The 18,115-nt window shown below is 39.8% G+C and overlaps 1 protein-coding gene across 1 annotated transcript in view; it reads left to right on the plus strand.

The window, feature by feature from the left end:
* Nucleotides 1-5,382: 5,382 nt before the first annotated feature.
* SWAP70 (switching B cell complex subunit SWAP70) overlaps nucleotides 5,383-18,115 on the plus strand; it is a 74,581-nt gene continuing 61,848 nt past the window's right edge. Inside the window, exon 1 of the mRNA XM_003773573.4 lies at nucleotides 5,383-5,769. Coding sequence (XP_003773621.1) covers nucleotides 5,671-5,769 — 99 coding nt within the window. The 5' untranslated portion in view covers nucleotides 5,383-5,670. The remainder of the gene's footprint in view (nucleotides 5,770-18,115) is intronic.

Raw genomic sequence — 18,115 nt, forward strand, 5'->3', positions numbered from 1 at the left:
TTTAAGGCTCAGGTCTGATCATGTTAATACTACTCAATAAACTTCAGAGGCTTCCTATTAAACTGCTTGAATTAAATATAAAATCCTCTTTTAAAATCCCCTTTTAGTCTGGAGGCTTTCTTCTTTTCTAGTCTTCTTACTACTTACTCTCCTTTTATTCTAAGATCCAGTAACTTTAGCTTCCCAACTATTTGTCACTTAAGACACTCCATCCCCTGACTCACGACATTTTTATTGACTAGTCAAGATGCCTAGAATCCTCCTCTTCTCCATCTCCATCTCCCAGCTTCCCTGGTTTCTTTCATAGCTCATTAAAATCTCTTCTATAAGAAATCTTTGTAAATTCTCTTAAATCTTAATGCCTTCCCTTGAGATTATTTCTATATAGATCTGGTTTTTATATAGTTTTTTACATGTCTTTCTCAGTAGAATGTAAACTCCTTGAGATGAGGGACTGGTTTTGCTTTTCTTTGCATCTCAGGCATTTAACCTGGTATCCATACAAGCTTAACAAATGATTGTTGACTTGACTTGACTTTCTTTTTTTAAAATAGTATTTTAATTTTCTAAATACATATGAAGATAGTTTTCAATATTCACTTTTGCAAAACCTTGTGTTCCAAATTTTTCTCCCTCTTTTCCCCGTTCCTCCTTCTACAATGCAGCAAGGCAATCCACTATAAGTTAAATGGACACTTCTTCTAAATATATTTACACATTCTTGACTTGACTTTTTAAATGTTTTTTTTTATAGAGGTTATTATCCCTTTGATTCAGAAAAAAAAAACATTTCATTCATCTTACTTGGGCCAAAGTTGAAGATTCATTCTTCAGTAGAAGTTTGTTAGATTAATTTAATTGAATTCAAGCGATAGAGGCAGAAGTATATATTTTTTCTCCCTCTTTAGAACTTTGTTATTCATTTCACAAATGTTTTTACCCGTATTTGTTGATAAAAGAAGATAATGGGGTGAGTAAGGTGAAGGAGGAGGCTGTTGGGATCTTTGCCAAGACAGTTAAGCAGTCTTTCAGTAGCCCTAGCTTCCTGTTGTCAGATTCCAGCTATGATTAGGGACAGCAATGACTTTTTAGGAAGACAGATAAAAACTCTAGAGTTACTGACATGTTTGGCAGGCTTAAACTCCCTGACTAATCTGTGAAGATTGTGAAAGTGGTGGGACAGAAGTGGCTCTGGACTCTATGGTCATCTCCCCTGGTCAACTGAACACTGGCCTTGATATTTCAAAGGGGAAGGAGTGTCATCTGATGGTTAGAACCAGAAGGGATCTTAGGCATCACAGAGTCTGGTAATAATCAAAGTCTTTTATATTTATATTCTCATATTACTCAGCAAGAAGAATAATGTAAGGTCAGATGAAGAAATACACTCAGAGATGATAAATAAATGATCAGTCACCTTAAGGAGAGCACCCAAATTCAAATTCTTTCTACTGTTTCCCAGCTCCCTCCATTCCTCTCATCTTATTTTTCCAACTGGGAATTTACTATCAATTGTGATCATGAACACATTTGGCAAGCAGGAGTTAGTATTTAAAATTTTTTGTTTCTTCTAATTTTCTGACTTGTAAAAAGCTGAAAAAGAGCAAGGGTATTAGATTCTGTTCAATAAAACAGATACTTCTTAAAACTCCTCTCATCTCTCCTTTTTCCTCCTTCCTCCTCTTCTTCCTCCTTCTCCTTCCTCTTTTTCTTCCCAATTCCCACTCATCTTCTCCCCAATTCTTCATATTGCCTGATATTTTACATCACTCTTTTCTTCTTTCTTTTCCTTTCTCTTTGTTTCCACTCTTATCCTTGCTTTTTGAGAGTGCCTTCTTTCATCTTTGCCACTCTTTTTCATTTTCATATTTTTTTTCCTTATGTCTTTTCTGTTAAGGGCCTTGCCTTTATGAACAAATTTCAAAAGAAAACCAAGCATTATTTCTTTGGAAATCAATGATGTTGGGTTATTTTCTTTCTGTTATTCAGATTTTCTGGGCTTAGTTCAGAAAAGGCAGCAACTCCACTTCACTGGGTTATTCTTATCTTTTATGCTTTGGCTAACTTTCCCAAGACTGTGTTGGAGACATTAGCCTCTCATAATTCTATGGTACCCTGAGGGGTTTGAGATTTTCTCTTCTTTATTGTCACAGCCCATTGCTTATGGGGAAATTATTTTCTCCAATATATTAAATAAATCTGTCAATCTTTTTTCCATGTCTGGATTAGTTGGATCCGGAAGAAGAATTATAGTATATTGGTTAGAAAACCCAAATGGCCTGTTTGGAAATTCTATCCTGTCTTGTATTAACTCTATGATTGCAGGCAAGCTATTTAACCTCTTTCTAAGACTTTTAAACTGAATAGAAGGTATCAACCTGCATTAATAAAGGGATTTTTCTCAGCCAGGTCCTATCCTCATTGAATAAACAATATCTGATGAACTGGAGTGGGGCTCTGACCTTAACTGACAGCTAGAGAAGTTTAAATTTTAGCAGTTTATGAAGAAATATCTAAATATATCCCTGCATTACCCTAGAACATGATAACAAGAGATAATAGGAGAACTACAAAATAGTTTGGTTGAACCAGATCCTCTTATTTCCCTTCTTCATATACTACAATTTTTTCTAATCTCCCAAGCATTATTTCATTTGGTCCTCATAGCAATCCTGTGTAGGTGGCAGGACAGAGATATTTCTTTGGTCATTTTTTTTTTTTTAAACAGAGAAGGAAACTGAGGCTTAAGGACTACAGAACTAAGCAACTATCAAATCCCAAACTGCAGTCTTTCTGATCATTGTACAATGATCTTTCCACTGTAGTATGGGACTACAATCATCATCTTCATCATTTGTCATTGTTGCTGAGTCATTTCAATTGTATCCAACTCTTTATGACCCCATTTGAGATTTTCTTGGCAAAGATATTAGAGTAGCTTTCCATTTCCTTTTCCAGCTCATTTTACAGATGAGGAAATGGAGCAAATAGGGTGAAGTTATTTGCCCAGAGTCACATAGCTAGTAAAGGTTTGAACTCAGGAGTCTTCCAGCGCTCTACATAATTCTCCATCTACTCACCTTCTGCTACCCAGGATGGTTGGAGCCATCACCAGTCTCTTCTAGAGGAATGAATGCATTGAATTTATCCAGTCAGACTTTTAAGTCACTTCTAGTATTGTCGATCACCACTTTTATGAAAGGCAGTATCACCTAGGGGAAGAACCTTGGGCTCAGAGGCAGAGACATAGATTTACCTGACTATTTTTATGTGTGAACTTGGCTAAGTTCTTCTTCCCTTCTCTGGATTGGATTCTTTATCTTTAGAATGGGTGAGATGATTCTGAGGCTCTTTCCAGGCTTAATACTTCTCCTAGGTTCTGGTTCGACTTGTGTCTCATTTTGAAGAACTACAACAGATGATCTTCAACAGAAGACATACATAATTTTCCTTGGGCTATGAGCATCACATTCTTCTCATTAACAGCAGGAGATTATGAAAGAAAAGGACTTCGAAAGTTGTGGTCAAAAATGACAGTTTCTTCAAAACCCTGAAGACTAACCTCTTTTATGAAACCTTCCTCAGTCTGCTCAAATTTATAATTTGCTTATTCTCCTCCCTATATCTCTCTCCTACCTGGTATAATTGTATTCATCAGCATTGCTTTATGATTTTTTTTTAAGAAACCAATTTTAATGTAATTGGTTTCTTTTGTAATCCTATATATTTTATTATGCCAATTTAAAATCATTTTTTTCTTAACTGAAATTTTTTTATATAATAGTATAGAAGATACATGACATGATATAGTAGTATATAGATACATGACAAGAACTTTTATAGTATTCATTCTTGTGATTTAATATTTTTATTTTCCTCAGTTACACATAAGACAATTTGTTAGATTTGTTTTTAAAACTTTGAATTCCAGAGAGAGGACTTTGGGGACTGAGTGTGTATCACAACATAGTATTTTCACTTTTTGTTGTTGTTTGCTTGCATTTTGTTTTCTTTCTCATTTTTTCCTTTTTGATCTAATTTTTGTGTAGATGCTAATTGTGGAAATACGTATAGAAGAATTGCACATGTATAATATGTATTGGGTTACTTGTCGTCTAGGGGAGGGGATAGGGGAAATGAGGGAGAAAAAATCTGGAACACAAGATTTTGCAAGGGTGAATGCTGGAAACCATCTATGCATATGTGTTGAAAATAAAAAGCTTTAATTAAAAAAAAAAAAAAAACTTTGGGTTCCAGATTCTTCCTTTCCTCCCTCTCCATTGAGAAGGCACATAATGTTATTCAAAACAATTCCATAAAAGTCATGTTGAAAGAAAAGATAGTTCTTCCTTCTCCCCTCAAAAAAAAAAAAAAAAAAAAACCTCTCAAGAAAAATAAAGTAAAAAAAAAAAATTACAGTTCTGTCTGAATTCAGACACAATCGGTTCTTTCTCTGGATATAGATAGCGTTTTTCATCATAAGTTCTTCAGAATAGTCTTGAATCATTATATTGCTGAGAAAAGCAAAGTCATTCATAGCTGATCATCCCACAACTTTGCCATTACTTTGTACACAGCGCTTTTGCATGCTTCCTGGTTTTTCTGAGAGCCTCTGCTCATCATTTCTTAGGGATTTATTTATACAATTTATTTAGGCATTCTCCAATTGATGGGTATCCCCTAAGTTTCTAATTCTAATTACCTGTTACATATATTTTTGTGCATATGGGCTCTTTTCCTTTTTTTTTTTTTTTTTTTTTTAAACCTCTGGGGATTCATGTCTAATATGATATTGTTGGGTCAAAGGATATGACGGTTTTATAGCTCTTTGGCTATAGTTAATATCTTTTGATCATTTATCAACTGGGAAATGGCTTAAAATAAAAAAATAAATAAATTTGGCCCAGTTCCCTGCAAGTTTGAGAAAGAGGCTTTCATAGGAGAGAGCCGGCCGCTACAAAATTCTTTTCACAATGACTATTTTGGCCTTCATTTTTATAAGGTTTTGGGTTCCAGAGTTTTTAAAAGCACTCTTTGTTACGCATCCCCTACATAGGGCAGCCATGCTTTACGACTGTTATCTCGTCGGACGCTCAAAGGGCCGGGCAGGTGGGCGCTGCTAGGATGCGCCCCTTTTCCAGGCGAAGACATTGAGACATTGCACAGGGAGCGTCCTTCCGGCCTTACGCTCCACCGCCCCCTTCCAGCTTTCCCCGGGTCTCTCCACACTGGCCACGGGGTCCCGAGGCTCCCCCAGAGGGAGAAGATAAAAGCCCCGCAGAGTTCTGGCGGGGCCGTCGCCCCAGCAGCCAGGTGGGCTCCAGGGGAGGCGGGAGAGGAGGGGCCTCAGCGAGCCCCGGCATGCGTGCTGCGCGTGCGCGTGCGCGCCGAGGGCTTCGCTCTCGGTTGCTGCGGGCCGGGCCGAGCTCGGGCCTCGGAAACTCCACTGAGACTCCGCCCCCGGCGCCTCCGCGCGCCCCCGCCTCCCCCCAATCGGAGGGGGCGGGGCGGGGGGAGAGTCAGGTGACCGGGCGGGCGGGGGCGCGAGCTAGCCGGCGGGCAGCAGCGGAGGCGGCGGCGGAGCTGCCCGGGGCCCGGAGACGGCGTCCAAGGCTGCGGGGGTGCTCTTGGGTTGCTCGGGGGTTGGGGGCTCACGGCCACGGCCACGCCATGGGGGGCCTGAAGGAGGAGCTGCTCAAGGCCATCTGGCACGCCTTCACCGCGCTCGACCTGGACCGCAGTGGCAAAGTCTCCAAGTCTCAGCTCAAGGTGGGCGCCGGGACCCCAGACGTGCACTGTCTGTCAGAGGCGGCCGGGGAGGGGACATCGGCCTGGATGCGGCCAAGCCAAGTTCTTAACTTGTGAGGCTCCTTGGCTTGGACGGCCCCCTCCTCCTTGTACAGAGGAGGAAACTGAGACTCGGCCAGGTCATCCATCCTCGGCCGCAGATCCCCGACTGCGCCTCCCTCGGTGTTGGGGAATGGCTGGGCTGAGAGCCCCTAGCAGATGGGAGGGTCTGAGTCAGTCCCCCCACCCCCATTGTGGGTAAACCGAGTCTGGGGAGAGCTGAGACCTGCCTGGAAGAGAGGGATGTGTTGTCTTTGGTTTTGTGTATATGTGTGTTTTCATTTTGGAATATGTTTTTTCAATCTGATGTGTGTGTGTAAAAGTTCTGATTTTGTGTGTATGTGTGTTTTTCAGTCTGGTGTGTATGTGTGAGTGTATGAATATTCTAGCTTTGTATGTATGCTTTTCAGTCTCGTGTATGTGAAGGTTCTGTTTCAATCTCCATAGATTTTGGCTTAGTGTGTACATGTGTGTATTTCAATTTCATATGTTCTTGTTTTGTGAGTTTGTGTGTTTTTCATTCTAGGAGATAAGTTGTGTAAATTTCTGGTTTTGTGTTTCAGTCTCTAAGGGTTCTGGTTTTTTGTATGTGTTTTTCAGTCTGGTGTGTGTGTGTGTTTCAGTCTGCACGGATTCCGGTTTTGTGTGTGTTTCATTCAGTATAGGTTGTGTCTGTGTGTATTTCAGTCTGGGGTGTGTGTTTCATTCAGTATAGGTTGTGTCTGTGTGTATTTCAGGCTGGGGTGTGTGTTTCATTCAGTATAGGTTGTGTCTGTGTGTATTTCAGTCTGGGGTGTGTGCTTCATTCAGTATAGGTTGTGTCTGTGTGTATTTCAGTCTGGGGTGTGTGTTTCGTTCTACACAGTTTCTCTGTGTACTTTTGTCTGGGATGTGTGCTTCAGTCTGTATAGGTTCTCTTTCTGTGTGGATGTGTGTTTCAGTCTATACCGGATCTCTGGGTGCGTTTCAGTATGCACAGGTTCTGATTCGTGCATGTGTTAAGCTCCCGAGAAGCTGGCTGAGTTTGCTTGGGGATCCAGAGCAGAATGACTTGGTGTCCCAATTCCGCTTAGTTGCCCCTCTGCTACCCCTGGCTGCCCCTTGTTCCCCGCTGTTCTCAGCACACCTCCAACATGAAGGAGTTAATTGCAGGTTTGAGTAGCCTCTACGGGGGTGGGGATTCGCTTGGCTGGCAACACCTATTTTGGGAAGTTCGCTTTTACTCCCTTTCCGACTTAGGCTTCTCACACACCCTTGGGGCTGGCTTGGCATTCTCTGATTTGCACAACGTAGCCACTTCTCTGTTAAGGGTGCAACTAGTGGAAATTTGAAGTTCGAAGGAGAGTATTTAACCCTTCTGGGTAAAGTATTCCTTACCTTGAGCAGCCCTGATCTTTCTTCCCTTTTCCACCATTGTTTGATTGTAGCTTTTTTAGCTTTGCCAGAAGCCTTTTTCATGCCCTGTCTGTGTAATTTGGGTTGCCAAGGATTGCCTTTATTTTGGGTGAAATGAGAAAGGGAAAAAGCTCAGGCAGGAGGAATGGACAAGCAGATATTTCAAAAGTCTAAGATAGGAAGAAAGAAGAAGAACCTTCCACATGAATTTTCAGAATGGGTACATTTGTAAAGACTTTTCTCAAAGTTATTAAAATAATTGTATTATAGACTTATATCAGTGAAACTGATCAAATAATATAAAAAAGGGACAAAGTAAAACCCTTTTAGCAAAGGAAAACTAAACATGGGGAAAAACAAAAGACAAACAAATGCATTTATTATGTGGTCCTTGCCAAGGAGTCCTGAAGGTCTTATATCTTTGGTTTTAAAAAATGAGAATATAATTATCAGTGAATGCAGTTTCAGTTCTGTAGCAAGGCACCAACTACCTTGGCACTGGGGATGTGTAGAGAAAACAAGTATGTTCCTCAAGGAACTTTAATTCAACTGGGTGTGGAGGTGAGTATTTTTTTTTTTTTAACAATTGCTTCAGAACTCCAACACACCAAATGAATGTTGTCCCAGAGGAAGGAATTTATTCCAGTGGTGCCACCATTGTTTAAAACATCTTTGGAAGTCCTATTTTGGCATTGCTTTTTGTTTCTGCTTCATGTTATTTCATAAATCTGTATCCTTAAAGTTGATTTGATTTTTGTAAATAACAAAAACTTATTTGATCCAAAATTGTGCTAATTGTAGTAATGCCTATTATAAAGGCTGTTTGACTGAAAGGCAATGGGTTTGTTTGCTTTGAGTGGCTTTAAAAGTGATTCCCAAAGAAGTATTTTGAGCAATGGCAGCATTACTTGAATGAGCAGATAACTTCCTTAGACGAGTTTTGGGAACCACCTCCAGTCATCTTGATTTGGGGTGTCACTGGACCCAGATGACTCGGGAGGAGAAAGTTGAGACTGGTCTACTTTCACTTAAATCTAATTCCCTTGCAAGTCATGACATACATCATCTTCCGGATATCATGGTCTTCTTGAAGAATGAAGTGCAGCCCCTAATCAACTATTGGGGGTGAGAAGTGAGGGGCTTAGCGCTTAGATCCATATGGAAGTTTTGATACATTTATTAAAGTTAAGTCTTTTTCCCCCCTTTTTTGCAGTTTGCAAGAGACAAATTCACCATTAAAGAATGAGTATTTAGCATTATTGGGGACGTTGGCTGTTAATTGAAGCAGATCAGAAGGCAGCTTGAAAAGCCAGGGTAACTTGCTGGTGCAATAAGAGAGGATTCCTCCAGCAAAAAATTATCTACCCCAGTTTGACCATACCTGGAATACTTCATTTACTTCTGAATGCTATGTTAGAAAGGGCTTGTTTATTCTGGAATACGACCATGACATTAGGAAAGTGATGTTATGATAAGTGAGTGAATTGGATTTAAATGAGGGAGGTCTGTGCAAAGTCACTTGCTTCACTTTCCCCTCCAGAGCCATCTAGATCCAGGGGTCAAATATAGATCAGGAGATGGCCCTGGATACAGTGAGAAACCCTGACTTTTTTGAATTAAGATTTTCAACAGATCTCAGTTAGAAACTGTCTGGAGAGCATCCTGAGGAAGGCTGCCAGAATAGTGAAGGCCATGAGATCATGCCATATAAAAAAACTGGATTTGTTTAGTTTGGAGAAGAGGTGACCTAGAGTAGACAAGTTAATTTTCTTCTTGTATCTGAAGGTTTATTTTATAAGGGAGGGATCACATTTGTTGTGCTTGGCTTCAGGCCTTCAGGGCAGAATTAGGAACAGCAGATATACTTGCATGGGCAGAGTTAGGCTGATGAAAGTAAGGAAAAACTTGCAGGTTATTGAAAGATGGAGGCTGCTTTTGGGGGAGGCCTCAGAAGTCCCTTTTAGCTGTGAGCTGGGCCTTCCACATTTCTATAGTATATCTGACCCTAATATCTCCAGAGTTTTAGTCTGCCTGCTTGGTTATTTCCTGCTTCATGTTTTGTCAAGTCAGATTCCACATGTCCAAAATGGACCCCATAATCTTTTCTCCAAACCCATCCTTTTCACACTTGTTTGTTGGGTGTATGACATTGTCGCCAAACTTAAAACTTTGGAGTCATTTTTGACTCTTCTCTCTCCTTTCTCCATGTTCATTTGGTTACCAAGTCCCATACATTCTGCCCATACCATCTCTTAGATATCCTTTTCACCACTCACAAATAAACTATCTGTTTTCAGATCCTATTCTTGTCTGGATCACTAGACTAGCCTTCTAACTGGTCTTCTTGACTCTTATCTTCTGTGTTCCTGAAAAAACACTTGTTAATGGATCATTCTAGTTGTGCCATCCATTTGCTCTGTATTTTGTCTTCCTCTTTCTCCCAGGATAAAATACTAACTTCTCTGGCTGATTTTTAGGATCCTACATAATCTGGCTCCAACTTGCCTTTTAAGCCACATTTCATATTCCCATATAGTCTATTCCAGTCAAACAGGACTACTAGATAGTTCCTAAATTTGACATTTGCTCTCCTAGTGTGTACTCCCACACACTGTATTCCATGCTTGAAGGTATTCCCTCCTGTCACTTTTCAGAAATCTTATCTTTCTCAGCCTGCTTTTTCTCAGGTGCCTCCCATTGTGAAGTCTTCTCACATTCCTCCCAACCCCCCCAAATGCTAGTATGTTTTGCTCTTTCCCTCCTTAAATTACCTCCTATTTACTTTACCTGTGTGCTAAACTTCTGGGGCTGGGATTCTTTTTCCTTTGATCACCACCCCCAACAGGAGCACTTAACAGGAACTTTATAAATATTTGAATAATTGAACTCAATTTAAATTGAATAGTAGAAATTTTTCTATACACTTGCTTGACCCTAAATTTTCATTGTGTCCCTTTTACCTTGTTGTGGTTTTCTCTACCAATATTTGGTTTTCCTAAAGCAAGGCATACCTTGATATGAAACCTCTGTCATCTGTATCTGTATGAAACAGCATAAAAAAAAAAAATCATTAAAAAAAAACCACTGCAGCTTCTGGGCTATGATCTGCTGGTGGAAAAAGTTGAAAAGAATAGTACACACAACCCACTCTCTCCTCCTTTTATTTCTTCACATGTTACTGAATGAAGTTGGAGAATATCAGAAACAATGCTGGCTGAGTCCATTGCAGATTTATGTACATAACATCAATTGGGCCCTCCATGCTGAAAGGCAATCCTTTTATAACCTCCCTAATTATCTCTCTGTTTCTCTCACCACATCAACTCTTTTTAATCTTTTCAAACCTTTCAGGGCTCTTCTTCCCCACACCCTCTCAGCCTACAATCCAAAAAAATGGAGACCATTTGCCAAGAGCTTCCCCTTTTCACATCACCTAGGTACTTTCTACCACTGTTTCCTCCATTACCTGTCTCACCTGAGGAAGTGTCCCCCTTTCCTTGCCAAGGCCAGCTCCATTCCCTGCCATCTTCTATAGCTGATCGCCCCTTCTCTCCCACTCTGGCTTATCTTCAATCTCTTCTTATTTCTTGGTTGCTTCCCTTTGCCTACAAACTTGCCTGTGTCTACCCCATCCTCAGAAAACCTCCATATGATTCATCCATCCCTGATAGTTAGTGCCCCTATCTCCCTTCACTCTGTGGCTTGAGGAGGCCTTCCACCATAGTCTTCTCCTTTTCCTTTCCCCTCCTTCTCTTCTTAACTCTACTGTCTGGCTTCCAGCCTCCTCATTCAGCTGAAACTGCTCTTTGCAGAGTCAGGTCATTCTTTGCCTTACCTAGCTTTAAATCATTGAATGGAGGCGGCTTCAGTCTTCAATTGAGACCTGCTGAAGACTTGAGCTTAAAAAGGCCAGGGCTCCCACAGCCTGCAGGGCCATCTTGGATCATTCTGATCTTTCACTGGCCATTGGACTCAGATGGCTCCAGGTGTCCTTGCACAGCCCTGCCTCACTTAAATTCACTTGCAGGTCACAGCATCACCTCCTGGTGTCATGGTCCTGTTTGAGAACAAAGGACAAGCACTAACAACAATATAACCATTTATTTGTCTATTGCTTTACCTGTGGTTTTAAAGGCTTGTGTATCCCCCAAAGAGAGTCTTAGAACTTAATAACACATTCAGTATGTCGCAATCCATGTTATGGAGGGAGTGTGATTTCAGGGCTTGGTTTTGTTTTTGATCTGCTGCTCTGATTTCCTCCAAATGGAGAACCCTTCGTGCGATTGTGGATCAGGTTCTTCTCTCAATTTCAAGACTTAGAGCCTGGGTTGGGACAGCTCTTCACTACACAGCTAAATGAATGTCAGAGGCAGAATTTGAATCTAGCTTTCCCTGGGGAGACTTTGAGCTGACGAGAACTATTTGGAGTTACTATGTTGTTTCTCATTTCAGTTAAATATACCAACATCAAGTGGTACTTTGGTGAACACAGTTACAGCTTTACTGCTCGAAGTTATGGTTTGAATATGAATTACATGTCCGTCATATTGTTTTCAGTCAAACTGGTCGGCTCTCTTTCCTGACATGTTATTTTTAGAAACATTGAAGTTTACTTTTAAAATAGAAATCTTTATCATCCAGCTGAAAGCTTGAACCAAACTTTTTTTACTTATTCTTTCCTCAATATTGTATAAATTCCATTAAATGCCATCTGCAGTGTTAGCACAGCTTAGGTTTTGTATTTGGTCACTGTGGGCCAGTAGTTTTGTTTCATGTATTGATCGCTAGGGATGCTGGTCATAAATGACTCAACTTATAGGATCATAGATTTAGAGCTGGAAAAGGCTTAGAGACCATCTATTCCAGTCCCCCTTTTTAATGGATGGAAACCAAGGGCCTGAGAGAGTAAGTGACTTCCAAGATCATGTAAGTAGCTGAGACAGGATTTATCACCATGACTTGTGTGTGTAACACTTCTGAGAGGTGTGATCTGCCTGAGTTACATTACATCAAGGGCTTTAAGTGAAAAGATTAGATTTTTTTCCTTTCTTTGACTTGCATGTAATAGTCTCTTCATAGAGATAACTTGTTGTAATGGATAGCTTTTTGTCTTAATTTAGGAGAGCTGGGTTTGTATTCTCACTTTGACACTGACTGCCATGGACTGAAACCTTATGATTATAGTCAGGTGTAACCTTATCTGTGTAGGTAGAGGGAATTCCCATACCCTGCAACTCTTAGGTACTTCCCATGGTGACCTTCCAGGCCCCACATTGCTACCCCTGGACTTTCCTTTCTAAATCAGTGAGCACTCTGCTTTCTTGGTTTCAGTCACTTTCATAATGATCTGCTTTTTCACTTGAGATACTTCTTTGCCTGGGGGAAGCAAATTTGTTTGGGAAGATGATCCAGTTAGTCAATAGGCAATTATTAAATAGCTGCTGTGCCCCAGACATGGTGCTGAGTTTAGGAATATATAGACACAAATGAACTGATCCCTACCTTCAAAGAACTTTAGGTGAGACAATATGCATGCAAATATGTTCAAGAAATATACAAAATAAACATGAAGTAATGTGGGGGAACATTGAGGTATACTGGGATGAGGAAAGTCATCGAAAGTGACTTGGAGGAAAGAGGGATTTTGAGATGTGGAGGTGAGAAGGGGGGATTCTCTTCAGGCTTAAGGAAGTGACAGGTTTTGCAAAGGAAGATGTGGGAAATGGAGTATCACGCGTGACAGAGGAGGATGGTAAGGAAAAGAACTGAATGCTGACCATTCTGTCACAGATGAAAGCAAGAGAATGCTCCTCGAAAGAGGGAGTTCAGGTCTTTGTGGCTGCCTTGGAAAATTTTCAACTCTAGTTTAAAAGCCATGGAAGAGACATTGGTCAAATCATGGTAAGATCTCTTAAGTGCAAGTTAGCAAAGCTGGGTTTGTTTGGAGTTTGCTCTTTACTGTGGGCTTGAGTAAAGCCACTTTCCTCTTTGCATTTGGAGTTCATTTATTAAGTAGAATAAGATGTGATACCATGAGTCTGATATATGGAGAGGGCTACTTTTATGTGTTTGTAACACTTCTTACGTCCTCACTGATAATAAAGGAAAGCATTACATGAAAGCCAGCATTTGAAAAGAAGGTGTCTAGAAAAATCAGGTTTTGAAGAGAAGTCCGGGGAAATGAGAACAAAGAAAAGACCTTCAGATCAAGTAAGTCCAGAAGAATGTTCAGAGAACAGGGTCCCAGAGCATGGATATGGTGGCCGTGATGGGGTGATGGTAGCCGTGTTGGCCCCTGGGGCACAAAGCAAAAACAGCAAAGCCGTGAGATCAGTTCTGGAAACAAACCATCCTTTCAATATGAAATAATAAGGCTTTGTAGTTATCCCGAATTGTGTGCTTAGGCTTTTTGTGCAGTAGGTATTTAGGGTAAAGAGACATCCAGAAAGGTCTGGAATCAGGAGAGACAGGAGCTGGTCCCTGAGGCAGATGAGTGAATTTTTAGGGAAAGGAATCATGATCTGATGTTTCTAGAGGAAAAAAAGCAGTTGAGATATAGACGCCACCTGTAATCATCAAAAATTGTTGAGTAGAAACCAATGCCAAGTGTTGCAAGGGCCATAAAAACTAGTTAGGCTGAGGACAGAAATAAAACAACCCGAGGCGTTACTGGGACTGCACAGTGGACATGGTTCAACTCTGGCCTCTGGTACTAGCAGTGAAATTGAGCAAGTTTTTGCCTCAGTTTCCTCCTGTGTAAAATGAGCTGGAAAAGGAAATGGCCAACACTCCACTATTTTTGCCAAGAAAACCCCAAAGAGTCTTTCAGAACTGAAAAACGACTCAATAGCAACAACAAAGATATTGTTATTTATCAGTGGTCCAGACTATATGGGAGTTTCCAGAAAGGAGATACAACTTTTAACTGAGGAAGGCTTAAAGGAGAAGTTAGTATTCAAGCTGGTAGACTTTATGAAGTTGGAGATGGATGGAGGTAGAGAGAAATGAATGAGAACACCATCCACTATGCATGTTTAACGATGCCTTAAGGCCTTGCCTTTAAGCAAAGGACTAACACTTAAAATTAAGTTTTAAAGAGAGAGGGAAGGATTGTTTCTGGGGAGTTAGAGGTCCTGAACTCAGTGGCCTTGTGGCCATCTCTGGGCTTCAGTTTCCTTACCTGTAAAATAGAGGGGTCAGATTAGAAGTCTTCTAAGGTTTCTTCAGGTTCTAAAGATGAGTGTGGTTGTGGAATTATCATGTGAGGATGAATTTGAGAGCAGAGGGGCCAAGGGGCCAAAAGACAAGTTAGGAGTCCTTCATCTAGGAATAGAATAACAAGGGTCTGAGTGAGAATTTGCTGTCATGCAAGAAAGCAATGGTTATGGTCCACGGGTCCACAGCTATAGGTCTGAGTTGGACAACATTCATTTATTAAGCATTTTCTGGATGTCGGGCGGTCACCGTGCTGAGCATGGGATGTCCAAAGAAAGGCAAAAGCAGCCGGAGACCCCATGTAAGTGATTAGTACATAGAGGATGCAGATGGTGTAAATGGAAGGCAGTATCTGAGAGAAGGCACTTGGGGAGTGGGACAGGAAGGAGATGACTAGTAAAGACTTTTTGCAGGCCGGAGGTGGGATTTGATCTCAGTCTTGCAAGGAGATGATTGTGGTTGAGCCCTTTGTACACTGTAAAGCACCATTTGAATGCCATGTAGATAGTGGCAGTGGAAAAGATTTGAGATTGGGGGGAGAAATGGGAAGGGTGAGTTAGACTGGGCTATGTCATTTGTGAGAGAGGGAGGAGTCAGTGGCCTGAGATGACAAGCGATTATCAGATAGTCTGAACATAAAAGGAAAGACCTCAGAGGTGGAGAGTTAGAAATAAGCTTATTGTCTGGAAAGGGAAAAGTGAGTCCTTGTGGAATGGGGCAGGACTCCCAGTGAGACAATACTCCTGTCTGTGTGTAACGGTTGTAGGAAATTGGTCATAGTGGTTCATTGTTAGGGGGAATTTTCCAATGATTTGCTGTTAGCTTGATGTTTTCTAACACTCTTACAAAATCTTCATACCTAAAAAGAAAGACTTGTTCTGTAGAAAAGTACTGTGTCACTCAGCTGGAATTAACCCCTCATTTTTTGCATTGATGAAACCAAATATCGATTTGGTATAAAGAAAAACCTATCATCTGTCTTGTGCAAGTTGCAAAGCCCATGGAATCTTGGATTTAAAAAATTGTTTGACTTCATTATTTTGAAACACTTTCTGGGAAGATTGAACATCAGAAACTCAAGTCCTTTCAACTATGTTTAAATACTGCATTTCAGGGTACAGGTTTTTTGTTTCTTTGTGAAACAGAATTAAGTGATTCCCGCTAATAAGTGTTAAGTGCCTGAGGCTGGATTTAAACTCAGATCTCTTTGACTGTACTACTGATGTTCTACCACATCATCAAGCTGCCCCTTGTTTGTTTTTTGATGGCAAAGTAAGGCCAGTGCTGTGATTTTATTGGTGGAGGGAACTCCTCCTTGAGTAAGCCCCTTTTTATCAATTTGGTTTTGTATCTTTGTAACTTAGAAGTACCTAAAGTACTGAGAGGTTAAATATTTTGTGTGAGGCCACACAACCAGTGCCAGTCAGAGCCTGGTCTGTCTGTCCCCAGAGCTTTCTTGCTTTGAGGCTGGCATTCTCTCCTGACCAACATCAATAAGACCACTTATTTTTTTCAGGTATTTTTTTTTTTGAATAAATGAATTTTAGAACATAAAAAGTCAGTGTTGAGCTATTTCCTTCGTCTCTGTCACCTCGGTTTGTGCCTTATTTTCTATTCCCTGTATTCAAATAAACTCCCGTTGGTTCTTCATCACTTCCAGGATCAAATATGAGATACCATTTGACCTTCAGAGCCCTTGGTAACTTGGCTCCCTCCCTCCTCTTCAGTCTTACACCTTGCTCACACCCTTGTGCTCTGTGATCCAGCGCCACTGGCCTCCTGGCCACTTCATTTAAGACTGCATCTCCCTGCTTCTGGCATTGTCACTGTCTGTCCCCTGTGTTGAGAATTCTCTCTCAGGTTCCTGGCTTCCTTTTAAGTCCCAACTAAAATACCAGCTTCACAAAGAAGTCTTTCCTGAGACCTCTGAATGTTTTATCTCTGTTATTATCTCCATTCTCTCCTGTATATATTTTGTCTGTACAAAGTTGTTTTCGTGTTGTCTTTCTCCTTGGTCTGTTAGCTCCTCGAGAGCTAGGGACCATTTTTTTTTTTTTTTTTAACCATGCCTGTGCTTAGTGTAATACCTTGAACATAGTAGGGCCATAACTTTTATTGACTGGTCACTAACTCAGTTTTTCATTCTTTGGATATTAGTGAAGTTAAACATTTTTTCCAAATGATTTTTATAGCATATGTATGGTCTTTGGAAAATTGTTCTTATTCTTTGACTATTTGCCCACTGGGGACTGGGTGTTGCCTTTGAATATTTTTTAATAGATCCTTGTAAATTTCAGGTTTTTAATCTGTTAAATGTTAACTCTGCATTTTTTCTAGTTTCATTTTCTTTTTGGTTATATGTTTATTATACTTAAATTTATTTTTTATAAACAGATTTTATCTCCACTTTTTCCTCATTTTGTATAATGGAGACAGTTTTTTAAAATATACAATTGAATTAAATATTCTGCTTTCCATATTTTTGTAATTAATTAAAATGCATTTGGTCCATCCTTTTGGTATATGGTATGAGGTATGAATGTATTCTTCCTACATTTTTAACCAGTTTTCTAACTGCATTTATTAAATAATGAATCTGTTCTCCAATTTTATTTCCTGCAAGCTTGTCAAACTGCATTTATTTGGTTTAGTGTCTGAGATTTCTGTTCTAGTCCATTGATTCATTATTCTACTTTTTCCAAGAACTGGATAGTTTAGATTATAATCATTTTATAATATGTTTTAAAATATGAATATGCAAATTCTTCTTTACCAACTTTCCCCCCTTTAAATACTCACTTTACAGTCTTGTCTGTTAAAAAAAAATTGTTGTGACATCTTTTTGTTTTTATGTCACCTACATTTTTAATTGTATTTCTTCCCTATCTCTCACCATCTCTATAACAAAAAATAAAGAAAGAAACAATTCAGTAAAATTAACCAATATACTGGGGAAGAGGGGAAAAAAACAAATCCTAGCATGATGTACAGGGTGTCCTGTTCTATCTCTCCTTTTCCTCTTCCCTAAATCTCCAGAAGAAAAAGTAGCAGGTACTTTTTCATATTTCCTATTTTGGGGGAGGGAAAAGTTATATTATTTTATAATATTCAATTTTGGTTATTTTGTTGTTGTCTCCATTTACACTTGATGTGTTCCACTGAGGTTAACTGATTTGCTGTATCACACAGAGGGTAAGTCACATGGTGCCATGAGGTGTTTCTCCCAATGTAGTCATTGTATATATTGTTTTCCTGTTTCTGCTTATTTCACTTTACCATTAATTCATATGTCTTCCCATGAATTGTTGTTCGTTGTTTTTTATAACTTGATAATATTCCTCTGTATTCCTGTACGCCAGTTTTTAATTATTCCTCAATTAGTAGTCATTTACTTTGTTTTTGTTTTTTTCTATTTTAAAAATATTGTTATAATGTTTTGGTATAAGTGGAACCTTTCTTTTTATTATTGACTTTGGAATTATATACTTAGTGGGATATTTGGGTCAAAGAGCATTTTAGCCACTTTCTTTAAATAATTCCAAATTTCTATGGTTATTTGACCAGTGGTATGCATCATATTTTTCCATAACTCCTCCAACATTGACAATTCTCTTCTTTTATTCTCTTTGAGAGTTTATTAGGTATAAAGTAAAAATTA

This window comes from Sarcophilus harrisii, chromosome 6 (assembly GCF_902635505.1).
Source record: "Sarcophilus harrisii chromosome 6, mSarHar1.11, whole genome shotgun sequence".
Classification (NCBI taxonomy): Eukaryota; Metazoa; Chordata; class Mammalia; order Dasyuromorphia; family Dasyuridae; genus Sarcophilus; species Sarcophilus harrisii.